Below are 21889 nucleotides of genomic sequence, written 5' to 3'. Positions count from 1 at the left end.
GCGGCACGATGTAGAAGAACACCTTCACCTTCGTGCCAGTGAGAACGAAGTGCTGCAGGCATCGGCCACGTGATGCTGATGGACTCGCTGTGTCCCATGGTGTCGAGACACTTCATCTCGACGAGCGTCACCGCAGCCATCGCAAATGCCATGAGCAAATGCTTGGCGCACATCCGCGGCCCCTGTGACGGCTTGTGTCGGGGGCAGCCCTCTGGGGACTCTGCATGGCGCTGTTCTTCTTCCTGTAGGCTCGTCTCCACGTCGACGCCATCCGCTGGTTCCTCTCCATGGCTTGCCCTCCGCCTCATACTCGCCTGGTTCGTCCGTCGGCACCTGCTGGCATCGCGCGAGTCCTTCCGATTCCACCTGATCAGCAAGAGAAAAGTGGCAGCAAGCAAAGATCTGAAAGAAGAGACCTCAATTTTTTTGGAGATTGAGAGATGGATTTGGGGATTTCAGGGATTCTTGCTATGGCCTGGAACGATGGCATCGAGGGGATTTCGCGCGAATGAACAAGATGGGTGAGGAGGATGAACAGTGCTTTATTTTATATGAGGCCCATGTTTTGGAGATAAGCATCGAAGTTGCACGCTACAGATCTGTTGCTCGATTCCAGTTTTTTTACTGTGGGGGCAAAAAAAATTTGGCTTCACTAGCATATTGTGGAAGACCTAAGCACAAAAACAAAGCACCTGATACGAGGGCTGAGCACCGAGCAAGTGCGTATTCTTGTAGTTTGATCAGTACCTAGTTCGTGGCGGCCTAGAATTTTAAATTTAGATGTACATACTGTATTTTGAATTTGTATTTTGATTTTTTTTCAGTCTCTCCTATGCAGCATGGTCATACTGTTAGGCAAGGGAATCATGCATGCATGTCTAAGAATAAAGCTACAAATTTTTATGTGATGTATCAGCGGATACAAACATGTGAAGTAAGCACAAAATAGCTGCTAGCCTGCTCCTTGTATTCAGAGGAAGCACCGAAGCAGAAACTTTTTCCTCCAATCTAGTATTCTACTACTTCGAATGCATATAGTTAACTTGTCGGGAAAGAATGACACTAATCTAGCTAGTTTGTTCGTGTGATGACTTATTAGTCCTCATGTAGAACAAAAGGAAACATTAATTGTTTTAATAGAATTTAACAATGGAAAACTGAATTACTAAACGACTAAATTAAGCCTACAGTAAGCTCAAAAACATATGTTATGTGCACCTCTTCCAAATATTGTTTCTTTCGTGTAACTCGTTTCTAGATCATGACTGGCAGCTTAGCTCAATAGCTCATGAATCAAAAGGAAGCAGCCTTAGTCTTAGATGTTAAATTAACCAAAAGCTAATCCAGAATTCCTAATTGAGGGCACTCGTAGTCTCGCACTCACCAAATACTATTAGGATGGTAAGAAGATATGTATTTTACAGACTAGAGATATGCTATCTAAATCCTAAAGTAAAGACCCGCTATTAAAGTACCAACAACTCACTGTCAGAAAGACGATCATACAACATTTCCTCTAACCCCGAAGCTCATACAGAAAAAAGAATTACATCTTCTCCTCGTTATCTCCCACCCAATCTAGAAGCCCAATGTACCGTTCTTTGAACCGTGGGTTGTATCAGTCAATTTATACAAAGCAAAATCGTAGAAAGACTGGTTCTTTCCCCATTGGGAAGTAGCACTATCCTTGCTTCGCCTTTCTCTTGCTGTCGCCACTACCAAATCAGCTCACCGCTATCCCAAAGACCAAATCATTCGCTAGAAAAGTAACCACCTTTCGTATTCCAACCCACATATCCAATCCAACCCCCAGCCCAACGAACAACGAGAAGAATAGAAAGATGGGAGATGGAAGGAGGCTGCAACAGGAAGATCCACTTTGTTCATGATAAATGACAGAGCGTCCGCGCCCGGTGGCCCCGGCCTCAGCACCGGTGGCACCTAGGCTCGTGCTTGCCACCGCCTTGCTACTGGTGCCGCTGGCACCCACGTTGCCGACACCATACCCGCCTCTGTTGAGTCCGTAGTTGATGTCATACCTTCCTCCACTATCGTCACTCGCGCCACCAAAGCTGCTAACACTCGTAGTTGATGTCTAGTTCCAATGGAGATGTGGAGCTGTTCATGTGGACATGAGGACTGACTTGGGGGGCAGCTTGGGCTTGGACTGTCACATGAGAGCATGACCAATGGAGTGGTCGGGTGGGGCATAGGTAGCTGGGGCGCTGGTCCATTTTTGGTTGCGAGAGCTTGCTATTTTGCTCATTATCTAATATGTAATACATACTAGTATTTATAGATTTTTTTTCAAAAATGTTTGGTGTACATCTATACACCAATGACCTCATGTGGGCCCATACCCAGTGTAACTATACGTGTCAGCGCATCATCTGCAATTTTTCTTTTGAGTGGATCATCAGCACATTATTGATTACGTACATATATAAGTGGGAGTGTCTAATCTTTCTCGTGTTTTTGGCCCTGAAACACCATTCGTTTTTTGGACCTTTGGATGGCAAATCAATGGCCCAGATCCAACTCCGAGCCGCCAAGATCCAAACTCCCACCCCAGTATACAGATACACCCGACGCAGCTTCTTCGCTTCGTCTTCCCGATCGATTCCCGACTCGAACCGTCGCCTCGCCGCTTCCCAACCCTACCCACCCCCTCCCTACACCACGCGCCGCTGCCCTGCCGCCTCACCGGCGTTGCCGCCGACCTTCCGCCGCCGTCACCCCTCGCCGCCCTCGTGTCCGCGTCAACAGCCTTCTTTTTCCTCTCAGGCCATACGCCCCCGCGCCGCCCTCCTCCCTCGTGGCGATGCTTTGCAGGCTTGCGTGAAGGGCGTGCGCAACGAGCTCAGGCGTTGGATTTCCTGCGCTTAATCCTGAGCTCGGTTGCTTGAGTCAGGCAGCACATCAGGGCATCAACCAGACACCGCTCCGGTAAATCTGACTATCTCAGGGAGGACTCCGGTTAGGCAAATTCGGCTCAGAGTGGCAACTTAACATGCTCTAATAGCAGTTTATTGTGATTGAAGGCGCCTGCTGATTTGTTGCGGAATGTGAATACGAATTGCAATAGCCCTGCGAAAAGATGGCGTCAGAGGAGTTCATCAGTCTTGGAGCAGCGCCTTGCGAGGCTGATGCGAGAGATGATGAAGGGGCAAACCTTCAGGCTGAAGCTCCGGGTGCGAATGGGGTGGAGCCTCCGGCTTCTGAACAGGAACCAGAAGGGGGATCTGGTACTGTGGGTAGCAGTCCCAAGGTGTCCGACGAGAACATAGATCTTGAAGAAGGGCAAGTGGAAGATATGGACCTTGCAGACGATGATATAGTTGTTACTAAGCATCAGCAGGTAGATGCTTTGGTTCAGTCTGAGGCAAGTGTAGCAGCTGTGCAGACTATATTTGGTTTTGAGGTCAAGCTAGACAAGGGTAATGGGCCCCAAAATGCATCAATTGATGGGTCGAACAGCAACTCGGTTGAAGAAAGCTGTATCCTCTGAAATGGAATATTTATATTGCCATGTTTCTATCTGCTAGTATACTTCTGCAACCGCAGGCATGTCTATGTTTTCTGAAGATTCATCTGTTTCCATTGAATCTTGTGAACTGTGCTCACATAAGAAGGGCGGAATATTATTCCTCCCCCCGGGTCACAACCATACATTGCTGTTGCGTGTTGCCAATTGAACTATTTCTAGCTGTTGTTCCTTGATATGGCATGTTTAGCCGCAAGAGGAGTTAAAAGAGCCCGAGTGGAATCGACCGAGCCTTCAATTCGTATCATTTACAGTGACTTGACAAGGTTAAACACAATACATTTTATATTCTTCCTAGTGTTGATGGTAGCATTTTGCATTTTATGCTAGTCATATTTCATCATCCAGAATTTGTTTAAACTCTGGTTATTTTAAATGGTACTGCATGTTTGAATATTCCAGGGAAAGCAAAAGAAAGCTCATGGAATTGATGCAACAATGGTCTGAGTGGCAGGCTAGAACCCAACATACTATGAAGGTACTGTTCCTTACAGTTATGTCTTTGGCAATGCCATAAATGATTGAGCTGTTTCTATTGTTAGGATATGGAGAGTAGCGACAAAAAAAGGGGAACATAATTACATAACATAACTAATTCCAGTTCTTAAACATTATTGAATATCTCATGTTTCCACTAAACTCAATAGTGCATCCTTCAGTTTGAAGTTATTTGTATTATCATCATTGTTTCACTGCAATTCAATGTTGTCCTTATCAGTACAAAAAGAAAATGTATCCAGAAGCAATTCTCTTTCGAAATGATAAAATTGAAGTTTCTTTGCTGTGATATTTATTTGTTTCTTTTGCTTCTGGTAATAACAGGAAACTGCGGAAGAGGTCATGGAAAGTGGTGAAGAGACTTATTATCCAGCATTACATGTTGGTTCAGAGAAATCATGTGCTGTGGTAAGTATATCATTATTATGAGTTGAAATTGACTTGCAATTTCCAGAAGGCATCATTAGTGAATACGTTGAAGATTTTATTAATTGTCTGTTTTGTGCTATTGTCTTACTTTCTTGTTCTCCCTGATTGTATCAAATGGATGTTGTTTTGGATATTAGCGCAGTCTTCAACATACATCTTATATCTTTCTCGCATTTCTTACTGTAATGTCTTGTTAAAATTGTAAAATTTAATACTATGTAAGTGCTTTTGATTTAACATATGCTAATCTTAATTATTTGTGATCTATCTAAGTTATTGAATGTATATTGGTTGTCAAAGTTTTCAAATTTTGGCTGCATGCATTTTAGCACCTATTTTTTTTTTTATAATGAGGAAGCAATCTCTACTACTTAAAAGTATTATTTCTCAATAGTCATCTGAAGAAAATCTAATTGACCATTGTGAGAACTAATGTATTCTTGCCTTCTAGTTAGGTCTTCTCATTTTTTTTCTATTTAAATTTCATGCTTCCATTGCTTAGGTATTCTGCATATTTTGCTTGCTAAGCTCTCTCTCTCTCTCTCTCTCGCTCGCTCGCTCGCTCACCTGAGCTACCTGCTAATGTGACCATGTTTCTTATTGGCATCTAACGGCACAATTCTAACTGTGCTAATTGACAAAAAAAAGGGCATGTGAAAGCCTTACTTTCACAGTAGGGATTTGTATGAGAAGTATTTGGTCCTTGATCTCTCTTCTTTCTATTTATTTGGCGATATTGCCCTCTTCTTAACCTTATAATCAGTTTACTCCCTTTACACAGGCGGTTTTAGTTTACCCTATTCATACTTTTTTTTCTTCTGTAATAGGATACTTCTATGTGACCGTTTTTCTCTCCTAGGCTAAACAGATGATGAAGCTGAAATTGAATTTTATTCCTTAAGATACACATTGAAGACATGTGGAAATCAAACCAATCTTATCCCTTCCCAGAATGGCAATTATGCGACAACAGTGTTCCTATTCCACGGAAGTAAGCCGTGGAGTGCAATGTTCCCACCATAGTTGTCATGGTGTCGCTATATCGTCGCCATATTGGCGATATAGCGGCGTGGCGGTGAAATGGACCTTGCCACGGCGCCGGCGTGTATGGCGTACACTGCTTGGGCTCAGATCCGCCCGCTGCGGCACCGTACATACTCAGATCCGTCCGTCGTGGCGCTGTCGTGCTCAGATCCACCCACCCGAGCTCCACGCCAACCTGACCTCCCAAGCTCCACGCACCCGCCTGCGGCGAGATCGGCAGCGCCCGAGCTCCGCGCCCACCCGCTAAGCTTCGTGCCCGCCTGCCGCTGCCCACGTCAAGCTTGGGGGGGGGGGAGGAGATAAGAATGAAGTTGTGGTGCCGTATAATGTTTGCTATGTTGAGGATTTGAGTGCATGGACTATGGATCCCACATATTCACTGAAAAAAAGCAAATCAGCTATTATGTTTCTATTTCAATTTACTAAAATCCTAGACTATCACTTTTGAGCTACATTTATATTGTCATTTGCTAATATAATTTCGTACTATCATATACTATGATGTGTGTTCGCCACGCTGATGTGTGTATGGTGTTGCCACGCCGCGTGCCATGGCGTTGTAAAGTTGTGAAGGTGGTGGGTCGCCGCGCCTCGCCACGCCGTCATAACAACTATGGTTCCCACATGCTGTTTTTTGTTCTTTTTGAAATATCTCATTTAGTCTTAAACATTGTAATGTGGGCGTAGTTTCTTGTCCTAAATTACTGTACTGACTGATAATATTCATCGAGCATTTGATGCAGTATTAGATAATGGATTGTATGATTTACTTGAATTTTTAATCTCATGCTTCACTTAGCTGAAATATAAAATTCACCCTTTTCTTTTCTTCTTTTTCTTACTGCGACAAGTCATTTTGGGTGGATAGCCAAGCAAGAGAAAGTGCTGCTGCGGATGATGATTCTGTTCCCCTATACGATCGGGAGTTTACCTTGGGCTCAACTCCTTTGGGTGATTCGTCAAACATTGAGAGGTAGAAGTTGTTATTAACTGCATAGTGTATATCTATACTGTCCTTAGTCATGTCACCAGCACTGCATGGTGTGTTGAGAAAACCTTGGATCCTGTTAGCTTCCTTATGTTTTCTTCCCCCAGATATGAACTCTGCCATTAGTATCAGTGCATCTGAGAAAATGGCCATTTTCTTGATTATTTAGGACCTGCTTAGAACGCAGAATTTTAACAGTAATTCGCACAAACTGTTCAATTTCTACAGGAATTAGGGAATTCCTGCGTTCCATTTGGGGGCTAGTGTTCAACGCATCACTGGTTGTCACTTTGTTTTTATCTTAGAATATGTACTGTCGCACTATTCACCAACCATTTGTTTGTATGTGTCAATAGGTCTGCATCTTAATCTATATTATAGTGCTAATGTAATGTGAAAAATTATCTCAGTAGTGCTTATTTAGAGGGGGGAGAATTGGGGTGTTAATGCATCTGCACCCAGACTCAATTAGCTGGCTTCCCTCATTCAGACTGGTGCTGCCACCTCTCCCCAGACTTGGATGGTCTTGTGGAAGATCTGACTTCAGACATACTTGATATCTCATTACTAGATAAATTACAAAATTATGCATGAAATGGTCCTCTAGTATCTTGGCACAACTAAGCCAATGCTTCACAATCCGTGATTTTGAAAGGGTATAATATACCACAGGTCTTTATACTTGTGCAGGAGTGTCACTTAAGTCCTTAAACTTAATAATTGCATATTAGTTTCTTAAGCATGTACAAGTAGGTCAACAAGGGTCCAAATTCTATTTTACTGGTAATTATAGAACTGACATAACACCTTGGCAATCTTAATCAAAATTATGCCACGTAAATGCTATTTGAAACTGTTAGGGAATAAATAGTTTTAGATTCTAAGGAAACTTGCATGTCTTACTGGACAGCTTTGAATAGTATTCTATTGATCTTATCTAGCAGTTGCATGGTCAATCTTTGGTTTAAATGGATCAAAGTACCACATGACCATTAGTCACTAATTAGTGGTTTGGACATCTATTGGTAATTTTATGCAAGTTTAGGGGCCTAAATGTGCAACTCCTAAGTTCTTGGACCTAGGTGACATGCCCGCACAAGTTTAGGGACCAATGCCCACACAAGTTCTGTGTGTACTTATTTCATTGCTAGGTTGGGGTTTTCTCTTTACCAGATGACACCAAAGGTAACAAATTTGACGATTTTAAACACTAGTGTTATATTTCTTCGAGTCTATTTCTTTTGATAACAAATCTCAATCACCAAATATAATCAGTTATTAGCATTTTGCTACTATCTAAATGTAACTCTTTGCATCTTGCAATGGGCCTTGCAAAAATCTAATTTGTTACATTATGATTGTGCTAATGTAATACGGATGGATGATACTAGGTGCTGGCTCCCTAATTAAACTAGTTTAACTTTGACGATTAATATCTTTATGAATATTTGGATTCGCCATAAGAAATAGTATGAATAATTTGTTTCGGAGAATAGTTTCATAATATTATAATTTTATTAGTTCAAAAATATATTGCAGTAGAAATTGGTGGCCAAAGCTGTATTTTTTGGAGATTTCGACGTCCAGAATGACTTTTGTGAATCATAACTAATTCATGTCCATCGCTTAAGAAAAAAAAGAATTAGATGCTTGTCTTTTGGTTGGACTTTTCTTGTAGGCCTTGCACTGTCTGATTATACTTCATTGAGCATTATGTCATTCTTCTTCCGAACATAGGCTTTCATTCGGCATCATTGGATTCTATGATCTTTCACATATTTAATGTTGTAATTGTATCTTCACATGGACCCACAACTTGAGGTATCTTGTTTCTGTTACAGCAGGGCAGATAAGGATGATTCTCGCTGTTTCAACTGTGGTTCTTATAGCCATGCTCTGAAGGATTGCCCAAAGCCTCGTGACAATGTTGCAATTAGCAATGCCCGGAAGCAGCATAATTTGAAAAGAAACCAATCTAATGTTAACCGTGTACAAAATAGATATTACCAGAAAACTCCAGGCAAATTTGATGATCTGAGAGCAGGAGTACTGGGACCTGAGACTAGAGAGTGCTTGGGGATCAGGGTAATTGACTATATCATATGCAGTTAAAGCTTAAAATGTGCTGATTTTATTGATCATATGGTTTATATTTCCCTTGTTTACCAATATGAACCAGTCTTCAGATGCATTGAGAGTGAGATGAAATGCCTGTCATTTGGCTTTGGGCCTGTTAGCTTAATGAAATACTACTCCAGATACTTGCATCATGAGTTGAAAATCATTGTTACATTACTCTTGATACATTACTCATGTGAGCTTGATTAGTTTTGCATATTATGTTTGTACTTAGCTTAATCAAGTGACATAATATGTCCAAAATCCAAATAGCAACTTGTGTTTATTCAGGTGTTGTGTTTATTGTGTGAATGAGGCTCCTGTTGTTGTTCAAGGTTAAGTAATTTTGTCATGAATGCAACAACCTTATCTCATTCAATGATTCAATATCATCAACCATGATTTAACAGACTTCCATGTCCATTCTTAAAATAGATATTCACACCATGTTACTCAACAAAGTGCATTTGATGTGTTGGCCTGCTGGGCATAGAAAAATTGCAATAAGCTTTCCCTTTAGTCATTTTCTATTAGCTAATGATGCAAGAATCCACAACTCAGTAGTGGTAACTCTGCAGGTTTTGGCCTCATTATTGCACTAGATATTCTGGTAGTCCTCTGATCAGACACATTGATTTTCTGTGCGATTATCTGTAAGGAAATTTTGTTCTTAGAGTAATAGTCCTATATGCTCTTATTTTTTTGGACTGAAGGATCTCATGCTCTACAAACAAATAACAATACCGTGCTAAGGTTATTTTAAATTCTAGATTTGTAAAACATTTTCTGAGAGTATCACAATCTGTGCAGGAAAATGATCCGCCTCCTTGGCTGCATAGAATGCGAGAATTGGGTTATCCTCCAGGTTACCTAGGTAAGTTTAGAAGTTCAGTATACATTTGAATATTTTTCATGGATAGTATGCACCCTTTTGTTTCCAATGTTAATAGTTTGCTGTGTGGACTTACTGAAGTAAAAAAACAAAGTTGAATTTGGTTAGTTATTTAATACCAGATGCTTGACTAGGCCTGTTTGATTATGATCAATTACACACATTTGTTTGGCTGACACTTAGTACCCAATTAGCGTCTTTCCTATTTGGAAGTGACAGTGAACAACATCACCATCAGGGTTGCATATGTCGATTCAAAGTTTCAACCAAACATGCTCGAGAACTGTTATTAGGATTTGTATTTATTTGTTTACATTAGGCATCACTCAAGTTTTATAGCAGATGTTTTTCTCAGAATCTTGTTGCTCACTGATTGTGATTTTTAGATGTAGTCGATGATGAAGAAAAACCATCTGGTATCACCATATTTGGAGATGGTGAGGTGAAGCTAGAGTACGAGGAGGGAGAGCTTCCAGAGCAAGGTGAATCACCTCCACCTCGGAAAAGGATGACAGTGGACTTCCCTGGAATAAATGCCCCTATTCCAGAGAGCGGTGACCGCTGGCTATGGGGCAGCACCCCACCTCAGTCCTCAGGCCGTCACCATTCATCAGATCCAAGGGAGTATCGCGATAGAGGCCCTCCTGGTGTTGATCACTATTCATCGAGATACCACTCCTACGACTACGGGCCATTAAGCCCAAATCTCGAAAGGTCACATTCGGACAGAGGACGGAGAAGCCCCTCCCGCTACGAGAGTTCACCAGCAGATGATGGTACCCCGCATTCGTACCCAAGCAGGCAGTACTCGAGCCATTACAGCTTGGGCTCGGAGATGTCATCGCGTCATTCCAGAGACAGGCATGACCGGCACTACCACCACCGCAGGTGAATCAAACATGTAGCTGATTTGCACCATATCAATTGCTGACGACTTCAAGTGGACATAGCAGTCGTGTTACAGTTTGAGAAGATCTGAAGTTTCCTTTGCTTCCATATATTTTGTAGCTTGGCCGCTGATAGCAGGCATTGGCCTTCAAGTGACTGAGTCCTCCTGTATTGTATGTTTGCCTTTTTCTCATCTCTAACTCCTTGCACATTTCATCGACAATGGTAAATTGTAGAATGCAAGTCTTAAATCTTTTGGGTGGTACGAAAAAGTGGATTTGTGCGTGTCTGCAAGAGCAGCAGTGAGATTCTACTCTTCCATCAGCAACCGTACAGACTAAAGAGTGAAGAGCAGAGGTTAGAGAGACAGAAGGGATGCTAACTACTGCTCGCTACATTTCTTTAGCTTTGGCGATGATGGCAGCTAGATTGAGCCGACTGAATGCTGTCAAACCTACGGCTGGTAATGTCCAGGATTTGCCTTTTGATGCGTGATCGTGTTCTCCCGAGTGGCACGTTATCACGAAGGTGATGTTGTATGCTAACTGCTTGTTTGTGAGATGTAGCTGGTCGAGTCATAATAATTTGATTAATGTGTGTCACGGAAAACTGTCCATATGAATAAATTTTGCTGAACTTGCCGTGGGTCGTTTAGGGCCTGATTGGTTGGTTGTACGAACATAGCATGTCTCGTACCATGGTACCGGTGAGCATGTAAGATTGGTTTGTTTGGTTAGCTCTATAAACTTAAGAAGTTATTTAGATGTTCGTATCATGTAACAGATCTGAAGATAGTTTGATTGGTTGGTTGTATGAGGAGAAAGTGTAGTTATGAGGATATCTTCACCACCTCTAAAACAATTATTTACATATAATTTTAGAAAAACAAACATGAGCTAAACATGCATCACCATATCATATATGAATAATGAAGCATCTCAAAGGGTCTGATGCATAGTGTAAACATCTCAAAGGTTCACATACACAGTTGAAGGTAGAAGGGGCATACAAACCACCTCATAGTGGACTAACAAAGTCTAAGAACAACAAAATAAGAAATAAAGTTAGTTCCCACCCTACTACACAAAATGTTCTTCCACCAGTTATAGAAGAGCCTCACCGCAATGGTAGTGCTTGGACAGGAAGGGCCTAAGCCACAACATGGTGAGAATCATTCATAGCAACAAATATAGCACCTTGAGCCTTGTCCACCAGATGAGAGAATGCAACAATCAATACCTCTTCAGGAACCCAGGCATGCACATCATAACACCATAGAGCTCAGGATGGATCTCTTCAGGCATAGTGTCATGAATGATAGCAGCAACAATATTGACAACATTTGTCATATTTGTCAAGACAATGGTGTCTTCATCGGTTAGCGCGCTCCTCTTCCTCTTGCTTCCTACCCCTGAGGCACTACCACTACTAGCATCACAAGGCTTTGATGCATCAGCAAAGGTCTTGGCTATATCCTCTAGCACCTTAGGAATTCTTTCCTCATCAACTATCTGAATCATCCAATTCTTTCCTTATTACTATGTTATAATTTTATTACATTAAAATATGGAACCATCTTGGACTATTTCTGATCTTTAGTGAAGTCTCATTAGATTGAGTCCTTATCATCTCATTCCTAAGCTCACCAATTGCATATAAAACCTCCTTGAAGTATCAGCCTACTGTCTCTACAGACCTCCTAAAGGATTGACAGATAACCCTAAACCGTTGGTTATGGCCCACCACATGGAGAAACATTGACACTTGTTCTTCTACACTGCTATGTATGATATCTCTCAGCAAATTTCTTTCCCTTAACAGATTACACAGAAGAAAGAATGGTGCTCTCCTCATGCGAAGCATATTTATACTTCTATTCAAGTAGTTTAGACGCTCTCCATCTGCCTCACTCATAGGGCCATATGTGATCTACGGTTGTGAACGGCGAGCAATTCTAATCCTATTCACAAAGAAGGCATACATAATAGCTACAAGTGCATCAACCTTAACAATAAGCATGCGTCTTCTGCTTGCCAATACCATCTAGACAAATAACACAAACAACAAGTGCAAGATATACTCAGTTTGGGATTAAACCATCATGAGACCATATGCTCAGATTAACAGAAACAACACTGGAATGGACATATGCTCATATTAACATAAACATCATAGGCATGGGCATTTGCTCAAATTAACATAAACATTACAGGCATGGACATATACTCAGATTAACAGATACATCACATACATGGACATTTGCTCAAATTAACAGAAACATCACAGGCATGGACATATGCTCAGATTAACAGAAACATCACATGTCATGGATATTTGCTCAGATTAAAAAACAAATACATGCATGGACATTTGCTTAGATAAACCAAAGCATCATTGGCATAGACATTTGCTCAAAATAAAGAATGGCACACCAACATCATCAAAATTATAGCATGCATACCTAAAGAATGGCATCCAGAACAGGTAGTGTGAAAACAAGCCACAAAGATAAAACAAAGTAATCAGAGGGAGGGACGGGGGAGGGGAAGGGGGTATAGGTAACCACGCAACAGCACGGAAAGCTCCAGGAAGAGGAGACCGAAGCCGTCCTCACAATAGAGTGAGAGGAGAGTGCAAGAGACATGTCTGCACACAAAAATTCTCAAGATTTAGAGAAGGCAACCTGAGATTTAACATCCTACTAAGCAATTGAACAACTAACATACCTTTTTACCTTGGAGCATAGCAAGAATATAAATCAAACCCTGCAGCAAAAATAGAGAAGGGGACATGAGATATGCTAGTAGATATGGGCCAAAGCACCAAAAATACAACATAAATGAAATGAAGGGATGGGGAATGGAAAATTTTGGACTGGTAAACTTGCCTTCTTCGATGTTAGGAGGGAAACGAGAAGAACCGAGTGCAAAAGAGCTTTTACACAAGTGAGAAACAAGAACAGGTGAGAGGTTAGGGGAGAGACGAAGGAATCAATGGAGCATATTCACGGCCTCACCTCAAAGGAGACAAGAGCTCAGAGGGGAGGACTGAATAAGAATTGCGATGGCGAGGAGGGTAAAGTAGAGCTGGGCGTGAACATGCACGGCAACCCTAACACTTCCCACGCTAGCCCGCCTTGCACGCGCTGGGCCAAATATTTGGCGCTCGCTCGCTCTCGCTGCACCGCGCGAGCCAGGCACTGCGGAAATGGACGAGTTTCCCGTTTCCCAGGAGCCAGGGCGAAGGGAACCTTTTGCACAGTGTGAGCCAAGCTGACAAGCCCATGCAGGAAACCAAATAGCAGAAGCTTGCACCCTGTGGGCTTGGCTCGGGCAAAAACGAGCAACCAATCACGCCCTTAGGATTTTGTAGTACCAGACATCATAGGCATGAAGAAATTTTGCTGACCGTGTCATCTCGAGTGGCACGTTGTGGAGAAAGCAGATCTTGTTGGAGGCTTGTAGCTGATTTTGGATCATAATTTGATTGTATCTGTGTTTTTTTGAAGTGTCGATGTGAGCAAATTGTTTGGATTTTTGAAGCACTTGGGACAAAGATTAGACTTGCTGACCAAACCGTGACGCACAAAAGGACCACTTTCTTGTGCTTCTGTAGCCTGGTCTCAACTCTGAAGAGTCCTCCTATGTTTTCCTTGTCCTAACATTGTCTATGTTATCTCAAAAAAAAAAAGCATTGTCTATATGATTTGATCAAGTCAAGCGTTATGATTTGAGATAGTTCTTTTCTCCAGAAACAATATAGTTTATCGGCATGCTTCTGGATTTAGTTTCACTGACAGCCTCTCTCTCCAAAACGGATCGCTCTCCACTGTGAACACATTGTGCATGCATGGTAGTTCCATCCCATTCTCTATCCACTTATTTGCAAGTTAAAATACCAGCTTAATTACTTGCCACTTATTTACCTATCAACATCATTGCAGTAAATCGCTACAGCGATACTGCGGGTACATCCGTGTATACATGATCGGTCCACGATCCATGCATGGTACAAGTAACTTACGTACGTACGTACGCATACGTGGGCGCTCAGGCTCAGGCGAGGAACTTGCTGAGCCTCGCGGCGGCCTCAAGGACCCTGTCCCTGCTGTTGAAGGCGCTGACCCTGACGAACCCCTCGCCGCCGGGACCGAACCCGCTGCCCGGCACGGTGATGACGTGCGTCTTCTCGAGGATTTCCGCGAACACGTCCCACGACCTGCGCCCCGGGAAGCGCACCCACACGTACGGCGAGTCGGCGCCACCGTACACCTCCTTCCCAAGCGACGCGAACGTCTCCACCAGCACCCGTGCATTCTCCTTGTACACGCCCACCACGCCCCGGACGGCGCTCCGGCCTTCCTCCGTCGAGAGGCAGGCGAGCCCCCCGGCCTGCGCGACACTGGAGGCCCCGTTGAAGCAGGTGCACACGATGCGGTCGAAGTCGCGCGCCACGGGGGAGCCGTCCGCGTACCGGAGCTCGTCGGGCACCACCGCCCAGCCGAGCCGCACGCCCGTGAACCCGGCGAACTTGGAGAAGGACGAGATCTCGATGGCCACCTCCCGCGCGCCGGGCACCTCGTAGATGGACCGCGGCTTGCCCTCCCCCTCAGACACGTACCACGCGTACGCCGAGTCGAAGACGATGATGGAGCCGTTCCGCCGCGCGAAGTCCACCAGCTCCCGCAGCTGCGCCGAGGACGCGACGTGGCCCGTCGGGTTGTTGGGCGAGCAGAAGAAGATGACGTCGGTGCGCGGCACGCGGGAGAGGTCCGGGAAGAAGGAGTTCTCCGGCGCGCACCGCATGTACGCGATGCCCGCGTACTCGCCGGCCTCGTCCGCCTTGCCCGTTTGCCCCATGATCACGCCGTTGTCCACGTAGCCCTGCACATGGAGATCGCGCGCGCGAGCGCACGTGTGAATCAAACAACTGCGCATGCGGAATCTGAAAGCACGACAGCATGCATGCATCTGGCGCAGTGATCGGTGCATGGGTCAATTGTGGCGTACCGGAAAGGTGGGATCTTGGACAGCAATGGTCACGTTCGATCCGAAAAGCATCTGCGTGCACGGGGACGAAAAAGATGAGATGATTTTTAGCAGTGGAGATCGCAAACTGGATGGGCTGCTTGAACACCTCGCATCGTATGTACCTGAAGGCGTGCAATGTCACACTGCGCTCCATCCGAAATGAACACCTCAGATTCTTTTATGCCCATGTTTTGGTAGACGTTCTCAGCTATGGCCTTGCGCAGATTCTGCATACATTTCGCAAAGCAAATAAAGCAGATCTTGTTTCAGTGAACTGCCACATGGGCTTGCTGTAAGTAATTGTATGTTAATCTTTTTTAATTTCCCCTTTAGGAATAAGTTGATACGAACTCTAGATTAACTACTTTAGAGTTCAGCGTAGAGGTTTCGGTAGGCTACATTACCATTTGACCTTGCTCCGGTCCGTAACCTTGGTATCCTTCTGGAGTGGATAACGCAAGTACATACTGCAAAAATAGGACAATAAATTAATTTTTGAAGCATCTATAAATCCAACATGACATGGTGCAATCTATTTAAGGGAAGAAAAATAGTCCAAATAAATTGTCTTTCGAAAAACCTATGTAGTTGTTCTCGCGTCATCATATAAATCTTGACAAATATATGCATTGGATTGGGATTGGTTCTAGCTGGCTTCTGGTACGTCTTCTAGACATGCATGCATGAATCTACACCAAAGTCAAGCAAGCAAGCTTAAAACTGTACTAGGGTCGCAGTCATCGAATCACATGCTCCTTTTTGTCCCCTGATGTCAACATACAGCATACCATGGTCTGAAAATTGCCGAAGACGTCACCCATTGATCGATGATTAGGGAGCTCTCTCTCTCTCGATTGTAATCCATTTCAGGATTGGCCAGGAGCTGCACGTCAGTCCACAAATGCTACCTAATGCATGGGGCACCAAAGCTAAAGCAGCCATGCATGCAGTGACAGGCACCTTATCCTACTCTAATTTTAGAACAATTAGAGATGGTGATTGGTGCTGTCCTCCTAATATTTTTCTGAATTTGCCACTGTACCTAGTTGCAGGAGCCATGGCAGTACATGTGGAAAAATAGCGAGAAGTAGGACGCCATGATGTGGCTACAGTGACGTACATCAGGGTATCCAACAAGAGGAGAAACCTTGGTAGAAAAATGAGCTTTTACGTTTCTCGGTAGAGAAGTGAAGCGTGTAAAACAAATTAATGACAACAGATTTAGGTTCTGACAAGTCAAAAGATGGGTGCAGAAGAATCTTGGCACTTACTGGACACCATAACGTAATCTTCTTCTCTACTAGGGCGAAAGTTCTACTATGCAGGTAAAACGTACTGTGAGAATCCTGGTACAGAATTGGTCTGGTATTGTGCAGAGAGCTCATGCATGATGAACAGCACAAACAAATACTTCGGTGCTGCTAAAAACAACCTAGGACAATGGTCTGTTCCTAGTGAGAAGGACTGGGACAGAGAACAAGTTACAAAGCAAAATATATAGCCCAAGTTAACAAGTAGTTCACTTCTTATTCAAGAGGATGGCAGCAGGTAAGATTGCCATGGTTATCTTCTCCTTCACAAATTAGTTTTCTTCAAAGGTTTCTTGGCACTTGCAAAATTAGCAAATTTACTCTGATCATATCCGTTATTTAGATCCAGAAAATTTGATCGGTGTAGTAGATCTGGTCGTTACAGTGTCTGTCCGAATTTGCAAACGAATCATCACGGCTCGCTAGCCCCGCTTAGAATATTTTAACATTCATCTTTGATTTATGATCTATTATGATCTTATTTATCTAAATAATTCTTGTTAGCTACATCAAAATAATCGACCAGCTATGCATTTTCCGGTATAGTTCTATATCCCAGGGAAGGTTTTACTTTGCGTGTCAACCATTTCTTTTGCGTATATATCAGATGAAAATCAGCAGAATACAATAATAGGGTATTTGCACCAAGAATTTGGTTGAACTAACCTGCAGCTTTAGCAAGTTCACAGAAAAGGGGAACAGAAGAGTGCAAACTTCAAAGAACAAAGAATACCTCAGCCATAGCTGATGTTATGACGCTTGGTATGGGCTCAGTTGTGTCACCGATACCCAAACTGATGACCTTAGCATCTGGGTACTTCTTCAGGTGAGCTTCATGCTTTTTGCTAATCTAAAGGAGGATCAAACACAGGTTAATTTAGTGAAGTAACATGGTGAATTACGCTTGTCGTTCAAATGTCAAGTTGGTACCTCCGGGAACAAGTAGCCCTTCTGAAGCTTCTCCATGTTCGGATTGCGAATCACGGCGGTCCGAGGAGCTAATCAGATTGCAGTAACAACATGGAGGAAATTGTTAAATGTTATGAAATGGCAAGAATGCAACGAGGAACAAATAACAGCCATGCCATGCTCATGCATGATCTTGGTGTACACATGCAGTACCTCCAGTCTTCACATGAGGTGCAACATCCAGTGGAAGGACAGCCTTCTCAAGAAACCTGTATGAAGGATCAAACAAAAGAGACAAACAATTAAATGACTTGAAATCCTTAATTATCCATGCATCATCCACACACTGCATAAATAAGCTGAAAATCAAGTATACTTGGAGGTCATGTTTGCCGGCATGAATGGAGCTTGGACTGCTAGTCAGAAAGCCTGGGAGCTAGAGAATGTAATGTTGCTAGGCTGCTAGCACTTGTAGGCGCACTTGGAGGTAACGAAAGGATAAAGCTCCTGAACGTATTTGCAGTGTCAGAGCACAACCAAAGGTGGCAAGAGCAGAATGTGAGAAATGCTGGATTTATAGAAATCAGAGAGCCTGGCCATCAGCTATCTGGATCGAAGACGCTAGCGTTGAAAAGTAGCCCGTCCTTTCTTCTTAAAAAAAAGTAGACTGCCGCCCGAATTGTCCACCTTGAAAATGTTTTCCATGGTCGGAAGCAAAAATCTGAGTTGAGTTTCAAACAGATCATCTAGCTGTTTAGTCAGTCTTCAGCTAGGCATGGTTTGTCCCCTTGGACGAGCTCGGCTTGTGGTGTCCACACCTGCACTCACCGGCATGCCACCTGTACCTGTACAGTTCCATGTGCACGGAATTAATGACGGAAGAGATCGACTTGGCCCTCAGATGGGCAACCCACCGGCATTCCATGCTTGCGTTCCATCGTCACCAAACCGTGAAATTTGATGATAATTCACATGTTGAAATCTTCTAATAATTGACCTGGAGGCAAAAGCTTCAGAACAAGAACATGGTCGGGTGAAGGGTCGCTGTATTTGCTGGGAAATTAGGAAAATTTTGCCGCAACCACGGGGTCTCATTGTAGTTGATCACAAGTTGAAGTGTTGCAATTGGTCACTAGATTCTAATAGGCAGAAAATATGAGGCATGATCAAATATATACTGCTGGAAAACTCTTTCTTGATGTACTACTTCTGCATGCGAAGAACCGACTATTGATGGATTATTATTTTTAAATGAACTAGATGGAAAGCTTTCTATAATATTAATAAGAAGAAGCAAAGTTTAAAAAACTAAAAGCAAAATGAAAAAAAGTTTGACCGGAACGCCAGTCAAGAAGATAGAAAAACCTATTTTAAAAAGAGACGTCCCAAGAGCCACGGTCCTATACATATTCAAACATGTCCTAAGAGTCACGTTCCTATACATGTTTCAAGAGCCACGTTCCTATACATATCCACGCTCCTTCAATGGTTATCTCATTTCTGATTCTCTGAGCAAGATTAAACATAGATTGTTTCACCTTTTGAAAATCCGCTCATTGCGTTCTTTCCAAAATTGTCAGCAAGAAAGGATGACCATTGAAGGATTATGAACAGATGGATTTGTGCCATCAGTGCATAACCTACAAGCACTGCAGAAGAAACTCTGCTCCATGCGATAAGGTAGTACGAAGATCCCCAAAAAAAAAACAGACATGTTCATGTGCAACTTTCCAGATAACTTCTGAACTAAACTATTCTAGTTGGTACTTTCACTGGCATTCCTCGTGGCTCGATTCTGTGCTCGATTGATTTTGCATTGTTTTGCTTAAACATTCCCCATGCAGTTCGCCGTGAAATTTTCCCTCCGACTCCAAGACCCTGACCCAGTCTTCCAGTGGGTTGTGTAACCGTACTAAACGAGATTTGTTGAACAGCCCTAGACTCCTAGTAAGATATATTATCTAAACATGTGTCTTTTATTTTCTTTTCTGTAAAAAAGAAGTTACTTTACCATTGTGAAGATAATAATTGCATGGTAAGTTTAAAGCTTGGTACATTCCATATATCTTATTATTATTAAAGAGGGTGACAGGGGGGGGCGCTCTATTTTTTCCCTCCTCTACAAGACTAGAACACCATAAATTCAATGGAAGGACAATTGCTAATCTTATATCTATTCATAGGTCATGACCTAACCTAAGAAAAGATCAATATCTCTAAGGTGCAAATGGACCAACTGGGTTGACTCCGAATTCGCCTTATTGTTTTTAGGGAGACCTTCTCGATAGCTGTAAGTCAAGTCACAAATTTCAGTTCCTCAGCAGAGTCAACTTTAGTACAAGTATCTATGAGTTGTTGAGAAGTTCATGCAGGCTCTTGTTCAACTTTCCATCCGATTTTCTATGTGTGTGTACGCGCTTATATGATGACAGTAGCATGTGTGTTTGATCATTTTAGTGGATCTTTTCTGAATTTTTCCAAGCAGGAGCGTGTTCTCTATACATCAAAACTCCCAGACTCGAACAACTGGTACAAGAGAGATGATATGTGAGAAGGATGTTACATAGCATCGCAATTTGCACATTGCATGAAAAAGCTATTTTTAAGAAAAGGAAAATGCGTCGTTTCGAAAAAAGAAAAGAAAAGGAAAATGCTACTCTTGTACGTAGTTTGGAACAGACTAATGCATTCGGAACAGATGCGCTGACCACGATAAAAGCATCGATAAAGTTAATAATTAGCACTAGAACTAGCTGGTCAGTGATCACCCCACACCTAATCTGCATGCAGCTTACTTGACATTCATCAGTGGTCAGCAAACAATTCATCAGAGGTCAGCTCACACATTAATTCACACAATAAGTACTTATGCATACATTAGAAATAGCATAATTGCACTATTGTTTGATTAGCATCAAGCATCTTACAAGTTCTCCAAATTTTGTTTTATCATGTCAACCGTCAAGTCATGCACGCCACTCCTACCTTGTTCTGGCCTCCGGGGCATGTTTTCTCGTTGTTGATTATTAAAGTGAAACGAGTACGTGTTCCATTTATTTATGCTTGTCGTAGTTAGTTAGTCTTTGATATCATATATAAAATTATACAACTCCACAAGACAAATATATTTGGCATGGAAATATATGTGTGTGTAAGCTGTTGTTGGAAACTTCATGAGAAACTATGTTAAAATATGTATTAGTTTACTTGTAATGAGTGATTGATATTGGTATTTATTTAGTTTGATCATGTTTGGTTTTGCATGAGCTTTGATGTGGTTTGAATTTATTTATGATTTTATTTGAGCATATTGATTATGGACTAACTGCTATTAGAGTTGAATATATATGTTTATTTGTCTTATAGTGTACAGGTAATGGATACAACTTAACGGTCGATGATGAGATGTTAGGATCAAGCGGAGTGCTTGGTGTCGGACGATAAAAGAGGACGGGCGGAGTCAAAGGTGATTCTAGCTGAACACATTAGTGTCAAGCAAAGCATGAAAGACGATGTGTTGACAAATTTAAGTAAAGGGGATGCAGATGCAAGTGACAAGATGACCCGAGAGATCGGGAGCGGAAGTGACTTGCCGGTAGTTAGGATCGCATGACGGAGTATACGCGTCGACATCGAAGTGCTTGCTTAAGGTGTAAGCAAGGCGGCGAGTCATGCTTTAAGGAGCATGCAAGTGGTTTCACGGTTTGGTCTCAAAACCGTAGGAGGACTAGAGAAATATGTGGTATCATCACAAAGCTTGCATCAAGGTGAAGCTAAGTCATGAAGTTACCGCGATTGTCCGATGAATGGAGAAGAAAATGAACTAAAATGCCCTTAATGGTAGGTAGAAGTGTACTACAAGAGAGATGTATTTTAGGAAAAAGCTAGGAAAGAGTTAAGTTTACTAGGCCTGTAAATAGAGTGGTAGGGCTATGAGAGAGTTGAAACTAGCCACTTGAGCCTACTTGTGCCACCCATTTGAGAGCTTAGAGTTAGAGTTTTAGAGGAGAGAAAGATGAGTGCTTAACCTATATAATATGTGAGAGTTTTGAGAGATAAATCTTTGTAATCCGCCTAAAATATAGCTGACCTCTTTGAGTAATGAAGTTTATGTTTTTGCATATGCTTGAATTCCCCTCTTTCTAGTTTTACTCTATTAGTTCCCTTGTAAGTTTGCAAGTTTTTCGGTTTTCGGTTTTTATTTTCATTTTGGTTTTTTGGCTGAAATTTCAGCACCTT

The 21889-nt window shown here is 42.5% G+C and overlaps 2 protein-coding genes across 5 annotated transcripts; one reads left to right on the top strand and one right to left on the bottom strand.

Moving 5' to 3' along the window:
* Positions 1–2596: 2596 nt before the first annotated feature.
* LOC133911811 (uncharacterized) lies at positions 2597–11082 on the top strand. 4 transcript variants are annotated; one of them, XM_062354227.1, is made up of 9 exons: positions 2597–2946; positions 3042–3497; positions 3735–3810; positions 3947–4022; positions 4367–4450; positions 6367–6488; positions 8348–8588; positions 9432–9495; positions 9900–11082. In XM_062354227.1, exons 2-9 carry the CDS (start codon positions 3098–3100, stop codon positions 10403–10405), a joined length of 1569 nt encoding a protein of 522 aa, XP_062210211.1. In that variant the 5' UTR covers positions 2597–2946; positions 3042–3097; the 3' UTR covers positions 10406–11082. The 4 variants fall into 4 exon arrangements, with proteins under 4 accessions (XP_062210211.1, XP_062210213.1, XP_062210209.1 ...); XM_062354229.1 differs by having other exon boundaries at positions 8345–8588; positions 9906–11082; XM_062354225.1 differs by having other exon boundaries at positions 2598–2946; positions 8345–8588.
* A 3180-nt stretch (positions 11083–14262) lies between these two features.
* On the bottom strand, positions 14263–18178 carry LOC133910927 (aminotransferase ALD1 homolog). The gene is made up of 8 exons (XM_062353163.1): positions 18027–18178; positions 17864–17919; positions 17672–17739; positions 17475–17591; positions 15836–15898; positions 15554–15658; positions 15411–15461; positions 14263–15284 (listed from the first exon to the last, which is right to left on the bottom strand). Exons 1-8 carry the CDS (start codon positions 18047–18049, stop codon positions 14457–14459), a joined length of 1311 nt encoding a protein of 436 aa, XP_062209147.1. The 5' UTR covers positions 18050–18178; the 3' UTR covers positions 14263–14456.
* Positions 18179–21889: the final 3711 nt, after the last annotated feature.

This window comes from Phragmites australis, chromosome 3 (assembly GCF_958298935.1).
Source record: "Phragmites australis chromosome 3, lpPhrAust1.1, whole genome shotgun sequence".
Classification (NCBI taxonomy): Eukaryota; Viridiplantae; Streptophyta; class Magnoliopsida; order Poales; family Poaceae; genus Phragmites; species Phragmites australis.
This window is presented reverse-complemented; position numbering and strand designations above follow the sequence as displayed.